Source organism: Schistocerca gregaria, chromosome 9, assembly GCF_023897955.1.
Source record: "Schistocerca gregaria isolate iqSchGreg1 chromosome 9, iqSchGreg1.2, whole genome shotgun sequence".
NCBI lineage: Eukaryota > Metazoa > Arthropoda > Insecta > Orthoptera > Acrididae > Schistocerca > Schistocerca gregaria.
Genome location: NC_064928.1, coordinates 164,964,952 through 164,983,604, shown reverse-complemented (window position 1 = coordinate 164,983,604; position 18,653 = coordinate 164,964,952). Strand labels below are relative to the sequence as shown.

At 37.6% G+C, this 18,653-nt stretch overlaps 1 protein-coding gene across 2 annotated transcripts in view; it reads right to left on the bottom strand.

The window, feature by feature from the left end:
• Positions 1 to 18,653, bottom strand: part of LOC126292254 (acyl-CoA:lysophosphatidylglycerol acyltransferase 1-like) — a 65,139-nt gene that overhangs the window by 43,477 nt on the left and 3,009 nt on the right. For both annotated transcript variants that reach the window (XM_049986151.1, XM_049986152.1), the window contains exon 3: positions 14,811 to 15,019. In XM_049986151.1, the coding sequence (XP_049842108.1) occupies positions 14,811 to 15,019 (209 nt within the window). The remainder of the gene's footprint in view (positions 1 to 14,810; positions 15,020 to 18,653) is intronic.

Below are 18,653 nucleotides of genomic sequence, written 5' to 3'. Positions count from 1 at the left end.
TCATTTCCTTCTGATTTTTAAGCTGGCTACTCAGACTTACAACCCCATCTCCCCGAGAATTCCAGGCTATGGGAGGAAGATTATGTCATGTAAAGCTCCTGGAGGGAGAGGAGGGAGGGGGATGGTTAGCATTTCACAGTAACAACTTTTCTTTCCTCTCAGCTGTAGTTTAATCACAGTTTTTAAACATCACGAATTTATATAGTATTATTTTCAAATAATCAACACACGTTGAAATATTAATATTTTGAAACTTATGATTTATAAAGCCCAATAAAATTAAATTACAATGTTAGGTTCAAAGTACAAAATTTCACAGATTCTACAAAATTTCTGAAATTCGAGATTTTCCCGATTTTTTCCTTGTAAAATGTAATAATCTCAGAATTCCATGTTTATCAGGAGAGTCACCACCCTGGTTTTCTTAACAGGGCCATCTCTAAAAGCAGGAATATCAAAATATGATCAAATTGCTAAATAAACAAAAAAATACATTGAAGGCAATCAAATTTCATAAAAACTACTACAGTATTCACGTAAAAACCAAAATATACAAAATAGTTAAAATATATCACAGCAAATGGCATCTACAGACAGTGTGCACGAAACATTAGTTACCTCGAGATCTGTCCATAATGGATGATACATGGATCCCAAGTAAACTCAGGACCTGTTGACAAAGTGTTAAGTTTGTTCTCTGAAGTACTCTGTATTCAGCATTCCTGTCTGAAATTTTGAACATACTGAAATCCACATCCAAGAGTTCCCCCAACTTCCATTTGCATTGCTTGGTTCAGCTAGCAAAACATCTCGGCACATCATTCTTCATAGTGAAATCACTCTTGGAAATTTTCAGTTCCATTCGAAACCAGACTCAGGGATTCATACTGTAGCCATTCACCCAATTACTGCGACCATCTTTTCAGCAGCCTGTTAAGATACCTATTAGATCTTTTTTTCTTATTGGCTACGACCCTCAATTTTATTTCATTTTTTTTATTTTTTATTTAAAGACACTTCTTTTGGATCCATTCTCTGCCAGTGTTCATTCCACTACTTCTGTTTTCTCATGCATGTCCATTTTTTTGATTAATTTGGGGAACTAAAGGGACTCTAGTCTCATTTGGAGGACAAGGATATGACATCTGTGTTTACTTGCCTTGAAGAGTTCTATACACCTCACCTACAGATAGCTGCTACCTGAATCACATTCAACAAACAGCAAACTACTACTTTCTGTAGTTCAGTTAAGGTTTAACGTGTCCCATTTATGAGTGGATTACGAGGAACAAAGCCAGGTAGAACATTCTCACTCTCTCCGATACAATTCTTTGGGTAAGTAAATACTATTTTTTTTTTCTTTCTGTAGTTTACCTCAAACAACAGTTACAAAAGAAATACAAAAATTCTTTTACAGCCTATTTATTCCAGATTATTCATACATTAATTCATGTGGTGCTAAATCCTAAGTTGTGGTTAGTTTACCAGAAACAGAACGACTTTAATGACAAACTTTATACATATTTAAAATTCCATAGTATCAAATGCTCAGAACGTTTTGGCCCCATTAAAAATATTTTGCTGTAACACTAGTGCTTGCTGATTCAAAATATTCAGTTTTTCCATCATAGAAATTTGTGTGGTTTTATTTAACAAGCAATTATGTGCATTATTTTAAACATTTCATTATTTATATAAAATAAATGAACAATGTTCGAACTACACCACAAAAAAGTAGGATCTGTATACAAGGTGGTCCATTGATCGTGACCACGCCAAATAACTCATGAAATAAGCATCAAACAAAAAAAGTACAAAGAACGAAACTCGGCTAACTTGAAGGGGGAAACCAGATGGCACTATGGTTGGCCCGCTAGATGGTGCTGCCATAGGTCAAACGGATATCAACTGTGTTTTTTTTTTTTAAATTGGGACCCTCATTTTTTATTACATATTCGTGTAGTACATAAAGAAGTATGAATGTTTTAGTTGGATCACTTTTTTGCTTTGTGATAGATGGCGCTGTAATAGTCATAAGCATACAGCTCACAATTTTAGACGAACTGTTGGTAACAGGTAGGTTTTTTAAATTAAAATACAGAACGTAGGTACATTGAACATTTTATTTCGGTTGTTCCAATGTGATACACGTACCTTTGTGAACTTATCATTTCTGAGAATGCATGCTGTTACAGCGTGATTACCTGTAAATACCACATTAATGCAAAAAATGCTCAAAATGATGTCTGTCAACCTTAGTGCATTTGGCAAGACATGTAACAACATTCCTCTCAACAGCGAGTAGTTCACCTTCCGTAACGTTCGCACATGCATTGACAACGCGCTGACGCATGTTGTCGGGTGTTATCGGTGGATCACAACAGCAAATATCCTTCAACTTTCATCACAGAAAGAAATCCGGCGACATCAGATCTGTTGAACGTGCAGGCCATGGTATGGTGCTTCAACGACCAACCCACCTGTCACGAAATATGCTATTCAATACCGCTTCAACAGCAGATGAGCTATGTGCCGGATATCCACCATATTGGAAGTATGTCACCATTCTGCCATGTAGTGAAACATCTTGTAGTAACATCGGTAGAACATTATGTAGGAAATCAGCATACACTGCACTATTTAGATTTCCATCGGTAAAATGGGGGCCAGCTATCCTTCCTCCCATAATGCCGCACCAGACCTTAACCCGTCAAGGTCCAACTAAAACATTCATATTTCTTTACGTACTACAGGAATATGTACTACAGGAATATGTAATAAAAAAAAGGGGGTTCCTATTTTTAAAAAACGCAGTTGATATCAGTTTGATCTATGGCAGCGCCATCTGGTTTCCCCCTTCAAGCTAGACGAGTTTCGCTCTTTGTACTTTTTTCATTTGATATTCGGCCCAGTCACTATCAATGGACCACCCTGTACTTAAAAGGCATATGAAACAGAGAGAGGAACAGCTAACTTGTGTTAAATATGTTATCTGCAACTGAGTTAGCATAAACCATATAAACTCTAACCCATTTAAATAATTTTTTAAGTAATTCAAAAATTAATTTCAGTTTAGGATATATATAGAAAAAGACACAAGATGGATTGTGAGTAGTTGTACAGTACTGTTCATAGTAGCACGTAATGCTCCATATGTGGGTCTCTGCAGAAATATACATAAAGGTAGGAGAAACAGAAAGTAGTGAGAAAGAGTAAAACAAGGTACTTTCTTTGCAAGTCTTTCTCACTTCAAGAGATTCTTGGCAAGTTGGCCAAAGGGATTATTTGACTCAACAGAAATAAAATGAAGTCCACTAATGTTGACCGATTTCTGACTGCTGCTATCGTGAACTGACAGAAGACAATTTTCAGTGCATCTATATCTCCAGGAGCAGAAACGCTTTGTGTAATTGATTATGGAACCATGTTGATATGTTAAAGCCATTACACACAGAGTTGTTTGTTGCCTAAAGTTGGTAGCAATTGGAAAGTAATCAGTACTAAATATCAGCATTCAATTGCAACCAAAGCAGCTATTCCACCAGTTACCTATCAAGCGTCTTCTTACTGTGTGAATATACCACTATTACCAACAAATGACACACTAAGCAATAAAATAAAGCTTCCTTTGCTGAAGATATTGTTTCATGCCCACTTGCAGCCTTTCAAAAATGATTAACTATGATAAGAAGTATATTTCACAGTCAGGTCACGAGTAAACAATGAGATCTATTGCAACACCCCTCCCAGCTCTCACTGGCCTGTATAAATGGCTACACAAAGCATAAAAAGTGGCTAATTACATTTAGTCGCAAAAATTAAGCAAAACAATTGACAGAAAGTTGTAAATTATGATTTTTTTCTGCAACCCCAGGAAAATTAAAACTTTTGAGCAGTATCAACAATATTGCAAATGCTATGCACTATACATTATACAAAATGTGTGTATTAATGTTTCAGAATATACGTACTACCTTACAGGCAGCTGATGATTTTGCACAAAAGCCCTGTTGTGACTGAAACATGCACAACTTACAGAATAATACAAAAATATTTTTCAGAAACCAGTACAATGATGTCCCATCAAAAACTGAAGAGATGCTACACGATGGGACTACACCCAAAAATGGTGGGTGTGAGAAATTGACAGAAAAATGCTTGGGGGCTCTGATTCAGCACTGTTCTGCAGATGTTCGCATCGACCTCATATTTAAGTCGACACAAGAATGCTCCTGGTCACGTGTTTCCAAGTTACTGCTATGTTAGTGACAACTTGTGAACAGTGACCAGGAGAGCCATGGAAATGGAGGCACCCCAGAGCATCACAACAAGACTGCCAGCCAGAAGAAAAAAGTGAATGAGCATTCAAAACATTTTCATGCAAACATCAGTCCTGCTTCCAAAGTGACATCACCTCTTACTAAGTTTTCTCTTCTTCCACAGGATGACCACAGCATTTACGAAAAGTCTACGTAACATCAGTATGGCCTTATTGTAAAGTTGTTTTTGTAATGCAATTTAGCCTGAAGATGAGGTATTACCTCGAAACATGTCGCTAAATAAATCAGTAATACAATAGTTGACAAAGTTTGTGAATGGTAGCGGTAATTTAAAAAAAAAGAAAAAGAAGAAGAAAAACCTTTACATATGATATGACGAGTATGATAAGTGAAAAAAATTGAGATGGGACATTACACACTTTTCTCTCAATTTACTGAATAGTTACAAAATCAACATTTCTTAAGTAATAATTTGATAAAGTACTGTACTGTAAGCGAAATGTACTGCTGGTATTTTTATTCATTCACACCCAAAAACACATATCAGATTCGATTCCATTGGGAATTGGGGTACTCGGCGACTGCACAACAAGGTAGGTGCTATTTATAGTGACTAGTCCTATACCAGTTTGGTTCTATTGCAGACCTAGACTTCAGCTACCTTATAGCTAATGTCAGTGTGTTAAAAATATTTAACACAGACCAATTATGCAGAGCCTAAATCAATATTTCACTGCAAAAAATGTAATTATATTGCTTTGTACCAGTGCAGAGACTATTACAACGAGTAGCAGAGGCCTATGTGACTATGAAGTGCAAGCTACTTATGACCTGGCAACACTGAGCTAACAGCCACCAGTCAGTATGATTGACCAGGGCTACTGTAACCATCACTGCTTAGCCATCAAGATTCTCAAAAAAGTATGGATTACTGGTGCCAAATGAAACCATGCAACACCATGCAGCCACACGTTCACACTGCCGACATTGATCACCTCCACTGTGTAGTGTACAGCACCTGAAATTCTATTTATTAACATCACCGTCTAGATGAAAATGGGCCTCACCAAACATCACTATGTTGTTTCACATCTGCTAAATGTTCTAAGCACAATGCAAAGCCTCATTGGCCAACTTTATTTTGTTTATTGAGCTTCTGTAAAGCCTGAAATTTTTATGGATGGAACTGCAGGTTATCACAGATAATGATTTGACACTATCAGGGCCTAGGTACATCTGACAACAGAAGGGTGAGGACTTCGGATGAGTACTTTATGCATCACCTCCACTCACTCCACAATATGTCCTTTGTCACTCTGGGCTTTCCTTCTTTGCACAAGATGCAGTAGTCCTGAATCGTCGTACCCACCGTACTGTCCTCCAATGATTTTGGACTTTATCATGTTGTTTTAACTCGAAATGGTGAGGAAGAAGTTGTTGAGCAGTGATGGGGACACATATTATCTTGAAATATGCCTCAATGGTGAATGCTCAATGCTCTGAACTCTACAAGGGCATATTTACAAATGACCATCCTTCCTCAATGCAGTAAACAAATTATTCTTTAACGCAGACAAAACAGTGACACCATAATACATGATTGAAACCCTACTGTCCATTCTATCAGACCCCATATGAAGATTTCTGTGGACAGCAATGTCTCTGACAGAATTACAATGTCATCGGCGAACCTCAAAGTTTTTACTTCTTCTCCATGAATTTTAATACCTACTCCAAATTTTTCTTTTGTTTCCTTTACTGCTTGCTCAATATACAGATTGAATAACATCGGGGAGAGGCTACAACCCTGTCTCACTCCTTTCCCAACCACTGCTTCCCTTTCATGGCCCTCGACTCTTATGACCGTCATCTGGTTTCTGTACAAATTGTAAATAGCCTTTCGCTCCCTGTATTTTATCCATGCCACCTTTAGAATTTGAGAAAGGGTATTCCAGTCAACATTGTCAAAAGCTTTCTCTAAGCCTACAAATGCTAGAAACGTAGGTTTGCCTTTTCTTCATCTTTCTTCTAAGGTAAGTCGTAAGGTCAGTATTGCCTCACGTGTTCCAACATTTCTACGGAATCCAAACTGATCCTCCCCGAGGTCCGCATCTACCAGTTTTTCCATTCGTCTGTAAAGAATTCGCATTAGTATTTTGCAGCTGTGACTTATTAAACTGATAGTTTGGTAATTTTCACATCTGTCAGCACCTGCTTTCTTTGGGATTGGAATTATTGTATTCTTCTTGAAGTCTGAGGGTATTTCGCCTGTCTCATACATCTTGCTCACCAGCTGGTAGAGTTTTGTCATGACAGGCTCTCCCAAGGCAGTCAGTAGTTCTAATGGAATGTTGTCTACTCCGGGGGCCTTGTTTCGACTCAGGTCTTTCAGTGCTCTGTCAAACTCTTCACGCAGTATCGTATCTCCCATTTCGTCTTCATCTACAATCTCTTCCATTTCCATAATATTGTCCTCAAGTACATCACCCTTGTATAAACCTTCTATACACTCCTTCCACCTTTCTGCCTTCCCTTCTTTGCTTAGAACTTACCCACTTACTATATCCAAAAATTCATCCAATGAATAGAAGAAGTTGCCATTAAGAAATTCTTTTAAATGCTACATGGCTATCTGTCAGACTTTTGATGCTATTAGGTAAGTGACCAAAGACTTTTGTGGCAGCATAATTTACCCCCTTATGAGCTAAAGTTAGATTTAACCTTGAGTAGTGGAGATCATTCTTTCTCATATTGTTGTAGCCACGTACACTGCTATTACTTTTGAATACGTTTGGATTGTTAATAACAAATTTCATAAGTTAATATATATATTGTGAGGCTACAGTGAAGATCTCTAGTTCTTTAAGTAAGTGTCTGCAGGATGATCATGGATGAGCTCCAGCAATTATTCTGATTACACGCTTTTGTGCAATGAACAACCTTTTACTCAGTGATGAGTTACCCCAGAATATGATGCCATACGAAAGCAGAGAATGAAAATAGGCGTGGTAAGCTAATTTACTCAGATGTATATTGCCAAAATTTGCAATGACCCTAATAGCATAAGTAGCTGAACTTAAACATTTCAGCAGATACTCAGTGTGTTTTTTTCCAGTTCAACCCCTTATCAATGCATACACCTAGAAATTTTTGAATATTCTACCTTAGCTACCGATTTCTGATCGAAGTCTGTATTTATTAATGGTGTCATTCCATTTACTGTGTGGAACTGTATATACTGTTTTTTGTCAAAGTTTAATGAGAGTCCATTTGCAGAGAACCACACAATGATTTTCTGAAAAACATTATTTACAATTCCGCCAGTTAATTCTTGACTATTAGGTGTGATAGCTATACTTGTATCATTGGCAAAAAGTACCAGCTTTGCATCTTCGTGAATATAGAATGGCAAGTCATTAATATATATTAAGAACAGCAGAGGACCCAAGACCAAACCTTGCGGCACCCCATTCTTGATTGTTCCCCAGTTTGAGAAATCACCAGTTTTTTTGCATATTATGTGAACTGTTTATTTCAACTTTCTGCACTCTTCCAGTTAGGTATATTTTTAAACCATTTGAGCACTGTCCCATTCATACCACAGTACTTGAGCTTATCTAGAAGTATTCCATAATTTACGCAATTAAAAGCCTTTGATAGATCACAAAAAATCCCAACGGGTGACTTCCGGTTACTCAGAGCATTTAATATTTCATTAGTGAAAGTATATACAGCATTTTCCATTGAAAAACCGTTCTGGAGACCAAACTGACATTTTGTTAAAATTTTATTTTTGTAAAGGTTTGAAGCTACTCTATAATACATTACTTTTTTCAAGAATTTTGGATAAGGCAGACAAAAGAGAGATTGGGCGCTAGTTGTTGCTAGTTGTTGACATCAGACGTATCCCCTTTTTTATGCAGTGGTTTAACAATGGCATACTTCAGTCTATCTGGGAAAATACCTGTTTCGGAGAACTATTACATATGTGGCTAAGAATCCCACTTATTTCTTGGGAACAGGCTTTAAATATCCTGCTGGAAATGCCATTAATTCCATGTGAGCTTTTATTTTTGGGAGAGTTTATTATCTTCCTAATTTCAGAAGGAGAGGTGGGTGGAATTTCAATTGTATCAAATGGTGTGGGTAAGGCCTCTTCCATTAAATGGCTTGCTTCTTCTAATGAACATTTAGATCCTATTTTGTCTACAACATTTAATAAATGATTATTCAAAATATTTTCGACTTACAGCTTGTTGTTTATCAAGTTTCCATTCTCTTTTGTCATCCTGTACTCTTGGTTGCCCTGTCTCCCTTGTAATAATATTCCAAATTGTTTTGATTTTGTTACCAGAGGTATTAATCTCAGACATGATGCACATGCTTCTGGACTTTTTAATAACCTTTCTTAATGTAGCACAGTAGTTTTTATAATATTTAGCTGTTTCTGGGTCATTACTCTTTCTTGTTGTTAGATACAGTTCCCTTTCGTGGATACAAGATATTTTTATTCCTGTAGTAAGCCGAGGTTTTTGGCATGGTTTCTTATAATTTTATTTAACTACTTTCTTGGGGAAACAGTTTTCAAATTTTCTTGGAAATGTTTCATGAAATAAGTTATATTTTCAATTAGCATCGGGTTCCTTGTGCACCTCATCCCAGTCTAACTGCTGAAGATTTTCTCTGAAATATCTAATTGTTGAGTCATTAATTGAACGCACAACTTTAGAGGGTAGTTTTTAATTACTGAATGGAGCTATGTCATATAATGTAACTAGCTGAGCATCATGATCAGAAAGGCCATTCTCAACAGGACAAGAATTTATGATTTTAAACCTATCTTGGTCTATAAAAGTGTTATCTATCAATGTGCTGCTGTCCTTTACTACCCAAGTAGGAAATTTAATCACAGATGTCAAATTGAAAGTACCGAGCAAGCCTTCCAGGTCATTCTTCCTATTACACTCTTTCAGTGAATCAACACTGAAGTCCCCACAAATAATAATTTGCTTTCCCCTATCTGACAGATAGCACAACAAGGCATCCAAGTTTTCCAGGAATAAATGAAAGTTTCCTGGAGGGGACCTATATACTGTTAAAATTATAAAAGAGCCCTCCTTCAGTTTAAGTTGACAGGCACATGCTTCTATATGTTGCTCTAGACAAAGCTTTTTTGTATCTAAGCTTTCTACACAGTGATAACTTTTGACACATATGGCAACTCCTCCTCCCACTTTATTTTCTCTACTCATATGTGCAGCTAGTTTATAACCACTGATATTTACCTTTTCCATATCAGACACAATGTGATGCTCAGACAGACATATTACATTACCAGATTCAATGTCATCTAAACAAACCAGGAGCTCATCTACTTTATTCTTCAATGCCGGAATATTTTGGTAAGAAATGATAACATTACTTTTTACTTTACTTTTGTGAGAATCTACTTTTTTCTTTAATCCACCAATATTTTGGTTAAATATGGTAACATTATTATTTACTTTCCTGTTCAGAGAATTTTGTGAGTTTTGGACCTCTTTAGCACCTGCCTGCCTGAACTTCTCATTGGCCACTGATATTAGTCTAAAAAAGAGGTACATCCATGAGTACTAGTGTCCCACCTTACAGATTTCGCTAACAAACCTGCCAGTTTACCCTTCCCTTTCCTATTGGGATGTAGGCCATGCCTTGTGAAATCCCCCCTATCAATAACTTCGACAGGAACCAATCCAATGTCTGACAGAGTGGCCGCCCTACGCAACTGATCCAACTCCATATTTACCCTCCTGACAGAGCGGTTCAGCTGGGGCTGATCATGGCGTATGAAAGCAGGCACCAGACCAACACTGGTATGGGTCATTACTGAGGCTATTTTCACCACAATGGGGAAGAAGTAAAGAAAATGCTTCTTGAAAAGCCAAATCACCATTAGAGATGTAGCCGATGATGCTGACATATCCTTTGGCTCATGTCAAGCATTCTTTTGGAAGCTTTGGGTGTGAAACACACAGCAGCACAGTTTTGTTACGAAAGTGTTGAATTTCGATCAAAAGTGACGTCATGCAGACATTGCTTAGGAATTGCTGAATGAAGTAGGCAATGATCCAGAACTTCCAAAGAAGGTTACAACGGGTAACAAAACTTGAGTATACGGATATGATGTTGAAACCAAGGCTCAATCACCCCAAATGAAACTGCCTGAAGAGACAAGGTCAACTGAAATTCGACAAGTTTGATCACATATGAACATTCTTCTCACTGTGTTCTTCAATTACAAGGGTTAGTGTATCACAAGTTCCTGCCTTATTGTCATATGGTCAATAAGAAATATTAAATGGAAGCTATGCGCCATTTGCATGAAGCAATCCTAAGAAAACTAAGACTGTGGCAAAGCCATTTTTATAATGCCAATGCTTTCATGTGATGAGAGTGTGAATTATTGGAGAGTTTGGACCTTCATTTCAACTAAATGGCTGGTAAGAATTAGCACATCTTTATTTATATTACTGTTACATGCCCTAATGTACTGCAGAACGAGTGAAAAACTGAAGTGGGTAAATTAATGGTTGGGATAAATATTATAATACAACAGCATGAATTTTCATGTAACATGAGTCACTTTAATGTAATTTTTATACCAAGAGAGATATTAGAATTACCTTTATCTTGTTCAGTAATTTACTTCTTTGTGTGAATGTATAAAAGTATATTACTAAAAATTTCCCATTTTCAACCAATATTGTAAACACAGAAAATTAAATGTGTAACCTGAGTCACATAATCCGAGTCACAGTTGTATTATTTTAAGGTTAAAAGAAGATGATGCCCTTAGTAGCAGCAGAAAGACAGAGTAGGTGGAGGGAAAAGTTAAAGAGTGAAGGAAAATATGAAGAATCTAAAAAGAAGTGTCTGGAAGAACCTCAAAAAAGCCAGAAAAAGCAGAACCAAAAGTTTCTACAGTTGGGTCAACATAAGCAAGGACTGTTGTTAGAAGAAAGAAGAGCTAAAAATAGGAAGATAGATAGAAAACATTGGCAACATAAGATGCGAGACCAACAACCTAGTGAAGCGAATTTGTCACCGTATAAGACACTTAGTGATCTGGATAAAGCCATGGCTTGAGTGCTGCAATTGGTTGAAGTAGCAAGGTACTGTCAACTATACCGGAAAATATGAAGGTACTTTCAATATGGTCCATCAATTTGGTCAGATGGACCTGCCTACTAATTTAAAACCAAATATATTACTGCTGCTCTACCTCAATTTCAGTCATTTCATAATTTGGAAACCTATTGGAACTTATTTGCTACATCCCATGGGAAAGGAGACGTAGATTGAATTGGTGCAGTTGCCGAACGGCTAGTGAGGAATGCAGTAAAAAAGCAAAAATTCACAGTAGGTGATGCGTCAACTTTCGCTCATGTAGCTGCAAGTACCACGACTATGCACGTCTTTCATGCGTCTGTTAATGCAATTCAAGGAATCAATGTGAAACTTAATCTGGCTTAAATATTTTCTTCAGCACCATCAGTACCAAACACAAAAAGCATTCACTGCTTTCCCTACAAGAAAGGAGTGTTACAAACATATCTGCTGTCTCCAAAGAATTTTGCTGCTGCAGATCATCATACTGAAGAAACTATAGAAAGTGTGAAAACTGGAGACTGGTACAAAGTAGAATATGACAGTAAATTCAGTGCTAGAGAAGTACATGCAGTTTTTGGAAATTCTTACTTAATCAGCGCAATGGAGTGTGCTGGTCACTATTGGAAATGGCCTGTAAAATGTGACGAAATTATAAAGAAAATTAATACACTTGATGTTGTCAATGCAGGAGGATATTTTCATTTCTCAAACTTAATTGAATTTACACCAGATGTCATGCTCTTATAATTTCTCATAGTGTTTGAAAAATGAAATGTTAATGTTAAGTTTATCTTATTTGGCACATAGTGTCATATTTTCATTTCTCTGCTTGCAGGAAAAAAGTTTTTCCAACAACAAGTAGCAAGTAACATTGAGCCACGTGTCTTTTTCAAATTATTGTAGTACTTTTCATGGTATATTTTTTTTAGAAATCTGTAACTCTGTCATTTGAATGCCAACCTAATATGCATTTTCTGTGATAAAAACCAGATCCATACTCCTAATAGTTTGCGGACACTTTTGACCCAAAATGCACATTAGGAATAGGATGTCCCAAATTTGTAACCGAGTCACAACATAAATTACATTCTTGTTCTTTAATTTTAACACTCTTCCCTGCTTAAATAACACCAAGATCTTTGCCTGAATGACACAATTTACAATAATAATATAAAAAAGAAAGTATGGGTTAATAGATTGATAATAAGTCAACATAATAAAACATTGGTTTCAAAATGTACTGTGTGTTACCACAGAATCCCATTGTACGTGATTTTTTTGACAACAAAATGAAACCATTATGTTGCCTCAGCCATCATATTCACTGCACATGGACCACTGCATCTTCTTTCTAGTAGTGATACTGAAGAAAATAATGAAAGGACGTAGTTTTGCCACAACTGATGAGATAAAAACAGAATTTCTGAAAGAGCTGAACACCATAACAAAGAGAGTGTTCCAGAAGTGCTTCCAAGATTGGGAAAAAGCACTCGCAGAAGTGTATTACATCTGAAGTGGACAAAGTTGATGTAGTAGTTCAATAAATACAGATTTTCAAAGAAACACAAAAATTCTTGTTACTTTCTGATCACACCTCACATTGCACAAGCCACCATATGCTGCACGGCAGATGGTGCCTCATACCAATACCTATGTTTGACTCGCAAATGGACCAAGTAAAAAATAACTGCCTATATATTTCCAAATGAGTCCTTATCTTATCTTCAAGATCCTTAGACAAAATGTACAATGACAACAGTAGAACTGTTATGTGGTCGGATGCAAGCGCCTATTCTCTAAATTTTCTTAACACCATCTTTGCTATATATATTCCCATTCTAGTTCCTGAAGCATCTCCATAATACATGCATGTTGGCTTAACCGACCAGTAACAAATCTAGCAGCATGCCTCTGGACTGGTTCTGATGTCTTGCTTCAATATAACTTGGTGGGAATCCCAAACATTCTAGCAGTACTCAAGAACGGATCATATTAGCTTTCTGTACAGTGTATCCTTCACAGATGAGCAACACTTTCCTAGAATTCTTCCAATAAACAGATGTTGACCATTTGCCTTCCCTACAGCCTATCTTACACGCTACTTCCATTTAAAGTCACCGAACGAGAAGCACGCAGTGGTTAGCGCACTGGACTCACATCGGGAGGATTATGGTTCAAACCCACGTCCGGCCATCCTGATTTAGGATTTCTGTAATTTTCCCTAAATCGCTTCAGGCAAATGCTGGGATGGTTCATGTGAAAGGGCATGGTAGACGTACCTCCTCACCTTTCCCTAACCCAATGGGACCAGTGACCTAGCTGTTTGGCCCCTTCTCCCAAATCAACCAACCATTTCACATCACTTTGCCCCTCCTAACAGTCTCTGATGAACACTTGTGTCCAGGGTAACATACTGGGTTCTACTGCTTAAGAAGTCAGAGTCAACTCACGTACCTGGGAACCTATTCTGAATGTTCAGAGCTTTATTAACAGTTTGCAATGGGCACTGCATCCAGTTCTTTCCAGAAATATAGGAATATGGAGTCTGCTGATTGGCCTTTATTTGTGATTATCAGGAAATTTGCAACAAATTGGCAAGTTGAGTTTGCATGAGTGATGCTTTATAAATCCATGCTGATTTGAAGACAGAAGCTTTCCTGTATCACAGAAATTCATCATATTCAAACTTAGAATATACTCAAGGATTATGCGGCAAACTGATTCGAGGACTTTTACCACTCTACCAGTAGTCACCTGTGATTTTTTCCACGCATTTGAAATTTTCCACTAAGAGAGTGGAGACTTGTATTTTATATACAAAACAACAAATAAAAATAAATATTAGCAAAATCCAATCAGTTTACAAAGCATACTGCTTACAAAACTGTTAAGGAACTCATCCTAGAATACTGCTGAAGTGTGGGGGACCCACACTAAAATAGGACTAACAGGGGACATTGGATGCATACAGAGAAAGGTAGCACAAATAAAAAACAACTGAAGGTACGCACAAACTGTGATACACTATTTACGAAATTTAAAGAACCAGTTTTGACTGAAAATCTAGAGATATTCTTGAGCCCCCTAGATCTTGCTCCCATAATCTAGTCATGTTACTAATTACAACTGTCCAACCTCTGTATTATAAGTGAGATACATATTTTATTTGTAATATATAGCTCAAAATTTTCTTAATGGCAGGTATTACATCAAATGCAGGATACAAAGTACTAGACTCACACCTGAACGTGCTAGCATGAATTTCTGTACATACTGGTACAGCACCTTGCGAGCTGTTGGAACATAAAAACATCAGTATCACCATGAACAAACAACAGATTTCATGACAACAATCACATTGGAAAGTGAATTTTCACCTACTGTCATATCCTGCTGACCAACTCCACATAGCAACCATAGCAAGGAGCCCATGAAAAAATTGGCCTTCTATTTTCCAGTAAAGATCTGGATTGCATTTCCTCAAGGGTGTAAACAGCACCATCCACAGAACATATGTTGGTATGCAGTATATATTGTTCAGTAGCACAAACAAGACCCGCACCAAGGACTTGCAAACTGCTGCGACTTTACTGTAAATAAGTTTAAAAGAGATTTCAACATTGTTCCACAGCAAAAAAACTTTTAGTTCTAGTTTACAATCAGAAGTTCTAAAGCTACATTTCATATGACAACTTAGTGGAAATATTAACAATACATACAGGGAGACAATTATTGAACTATATAAAATAAAAGTGTCGTAACTTCTGAACGGTTTGCGTTAGGATGTTCAAAGGGCACGGTTGACCACAGGGCATGATGGGGATTTGTATGCGCTGTATGGTTTGATTTAGCAATGAAGTCCCTCTCTCATTTGGAGTGTTTTGTCAATAAGCAAAATTGGCACATTTGGGGGACTGAGAAACTGTATTTCATGACAGAGAAGTCTCTTCACCCTCAAACAGGTGACTATGTCCTGGCAATGTCCAGTCACAGAATAATATTCCTTGATCACTTGGTGACTACTGAACGGAACATGAAGGTTTTGAAAGATTACTTCATTCCCATTATCCAAAGCGACCCTGATTTTGACAAGATGTGCTTCATGCAAGATGCAGATCAACTCCAACAAAGCAGGAGAGTGCTTGATATCCTGGAGGAGCAATCTGGGGACCGCATTCTGTCTCTGAGGTACCCAGAGACCACTAGAATGGCCCTTAATTGGCTGCCATATTCTCCGGGTCTGAACACATGCTACTCCTTTTTGTGTAGCTATATTAAAGACAAAATGTACAGCAATAACCCCAAAATCATTGCAGAGCTGAAAACAGCCATTCGCCAGAGGTCATGGACACTTCAGGGGGTCATGCAGAATTTTGCTATTTGTCTGCTCCACATCATCGCCAATCATGGCATGCATGTTGAACATGTCATAACCTAAATCCGAATATCTGTAGTTATGTTTACATACTGAATAAAGTGTGTGCACACTGTAGCTTGTAACTAATTAACATTTTTTCATATAGTTCAGTAATTGTCCCCCTGTACAAACCTGTGCTAAAATGTCTATTAGCAAAACATTTACACGATAATGTTCGTATTGGTGAAACTCAACTAATCTTTGTACCACAGCTGCACTTTCCTTATGCAGTGATTTGATTAGTGAGTGGATCTCTATAATTGGGTTGGCGTAAGTTGATCTCTGACAGCTGTAGTGGAATGAGTATGGCAGCTTTGTGGGCCTACCTCAACCAATAACATAATATGATTTTGTAAATGTCTCTATGGTAATGCTCAGTATTGTCACAGCTCAGTAGATGTGTAACATTTTTGCCTGCAGCTGTTAGTGCTTTGCAGTTGAAAGCTGGCAACAGTGCTGCAAACTGTCAGGGATTGTCTTACGCCATCTTGTTATGTAGGATGCAGTGGAAGGTGTGAGCATGAGAGGAGCACAGCAAACCTACCACAACTAATAATTTAACACTATTATGACAGGATAGATTGCTACTCACTGTAAGGAGATACATCGAATTGCACATAGGAAAACAAAAGGACTGTTAAGCATTGAACTTCCGGCCAAAGCCTTCTCCAGAAAAGAAAATCACAAAAGCAAAAAAACCTCGTGCACACATCGGCCAGAGACAGTGGTCATTTGTGCGTGAATGTGCTTCCTTGTGTAAATGTGCGTGTGTTTTACTTTTTGGAGAAGGCTTTGGCTGAAAGCTTGATGGGAAACAGTCTTTTTGTTGTGCCCGTCTACAACACACTGTGTCATCTTTACGGTGAGTTGTGATCTATCATTTCATAACACTGCTGAAATTCCAACCTGGACACTCAATGATTTGCCACAAGAGGGGGTATGCAAAAATACTGATGTTGAAAGTACATTTCTAGTGCCAGATTTCTTTTTTATCGAAAAGGTAGGAACTTATGGAGGTGGACTGAACAAAGGGGAGCAGGGACAGAGAATTCTGACAGGAAGAAAACAACAAAGACCTTTTCACACTGGGAAAAATCAATTTCTATCTTTATCTTCCCTTAATTTCTTTAAACTGCTAATCGATAAATAAAACAATGAAAAACCTAAAAATCCAGAATGGAATAAGGCAGTATTATGAAAAGGATAGATTGCTACTCACCTTACAGCAGAGATGGCAAGTCACAGACAGGCACAACAAAAAGAGACTACTAAACATGCACGCTTTTGGTCAGAAGATAATCTTCCAAAATACACAACAAACATGCACACATACACAGCTCACACATACATGACCACTGTCTGGCTGCCAGAGTAATACATAGTTTGAAAGATGAGTGAAGGAACAAAGCTGTTGAAATGCTGTTCCTATCTCTTTTATAAACATACAATATTAAATTACTTATCAGATAAAGGACTAGAAAGGAGGATTAGTTGTCAATCAAAAAAGATTTCTAGTTTAAGGTGTATTGTGATAAAGCCACTTCAGAATTTTGCTTACTTCATTAACTTAGCAGAGTCCAGGATGTAAATGATTTTGTTTATGATGACTGAATTTTATTGGTCATCTGTCTTCTTCTTCTTCTTCTTCTCCTGTGCAAACCTCTCCCTCTCAGAGTTGTTGTTTTGTCATCTTCAGTCCTGAGACTGGTTTGATGCAGCTCTCCATGCTACTCTATCCTGTGCAAGCTTCTTCATCTCCCAGTACCTACTGCAACCTACATCCTTCTGAATCTGCTTAGTGTATTCATTTCTTGGTCTCCCTCTACGATTTTTACGCTCCACGGTGCCCTCCAATGCTAAATTTGTGATCCCTTGATGCCTCAAAACATGTCCTACCAACCGATCCCTTCTTCTAGTCAAGTTGTGCCACAAACTTCTCTTCTCCCCATCCTATTCAATACCTCCTCATTAGTTACGTAATCTATCCACCTTATCTTCAGCATTCTTCTGTAGCACCACATTTCGAAAGCTTCTATTCTCTTCTTGTCCAAACTATTTATCGTCCATGTTCACTTCCATACATGGTTACACTCCATACAAATACTTTCAGAAACGACTTCCTTACACTTAAATCAATACACGATGTTAACAAATTTCTATTCTTCAGAAACGCTTTCCTTGCCATTGCCAGTCTACATTTTATATCCTCTCTACTTCGACCATCATCAGTTATGTTGCTCCCCAAATAGCAAAACTCCTTTACTACTTTAAGTGTCTCATTTCCTAATCTAATTCCCACAGCATCACCCGACTTAATTCGACTACATTCCATTATCCTCGTTTTGCTTTTATTGATGTTCATCTTATATCCTCCTCTCAAGACACTGTCCATTCTGTTCAACTGCTCTTCCAGGCCCTTTGCTGTCTCTGACGGAATTACAATGTCATCGGCGAACCTCAAAGTTTTTATTTCTTCTCCATGGATTTTAATACTTGCTCCGAATTTGTCTTTTGTTTCCTTTACTGCTTGCTCAATATACAGACTGAATAACATCGGGGAGAGCCTACAACCCTGTCTCACTCCCTTCCCAACCACTGCTTCCCTTTCGTGTCCCTCGACTCTGAGGAGCACTTCCATTTAACACCCTCAATTATTTGTCACGAATATTCCAATTTCTGCTTGCCCTCAAATTTTTGCCCTTCTACAGTTTCCTTCACTCAGAGCCATGGAAGTTATACTTCAATACCTTAACACATGTCCTATCAGCTTGTGCCTTCCCACAGTAAATTTATTCCACATGTTCCTT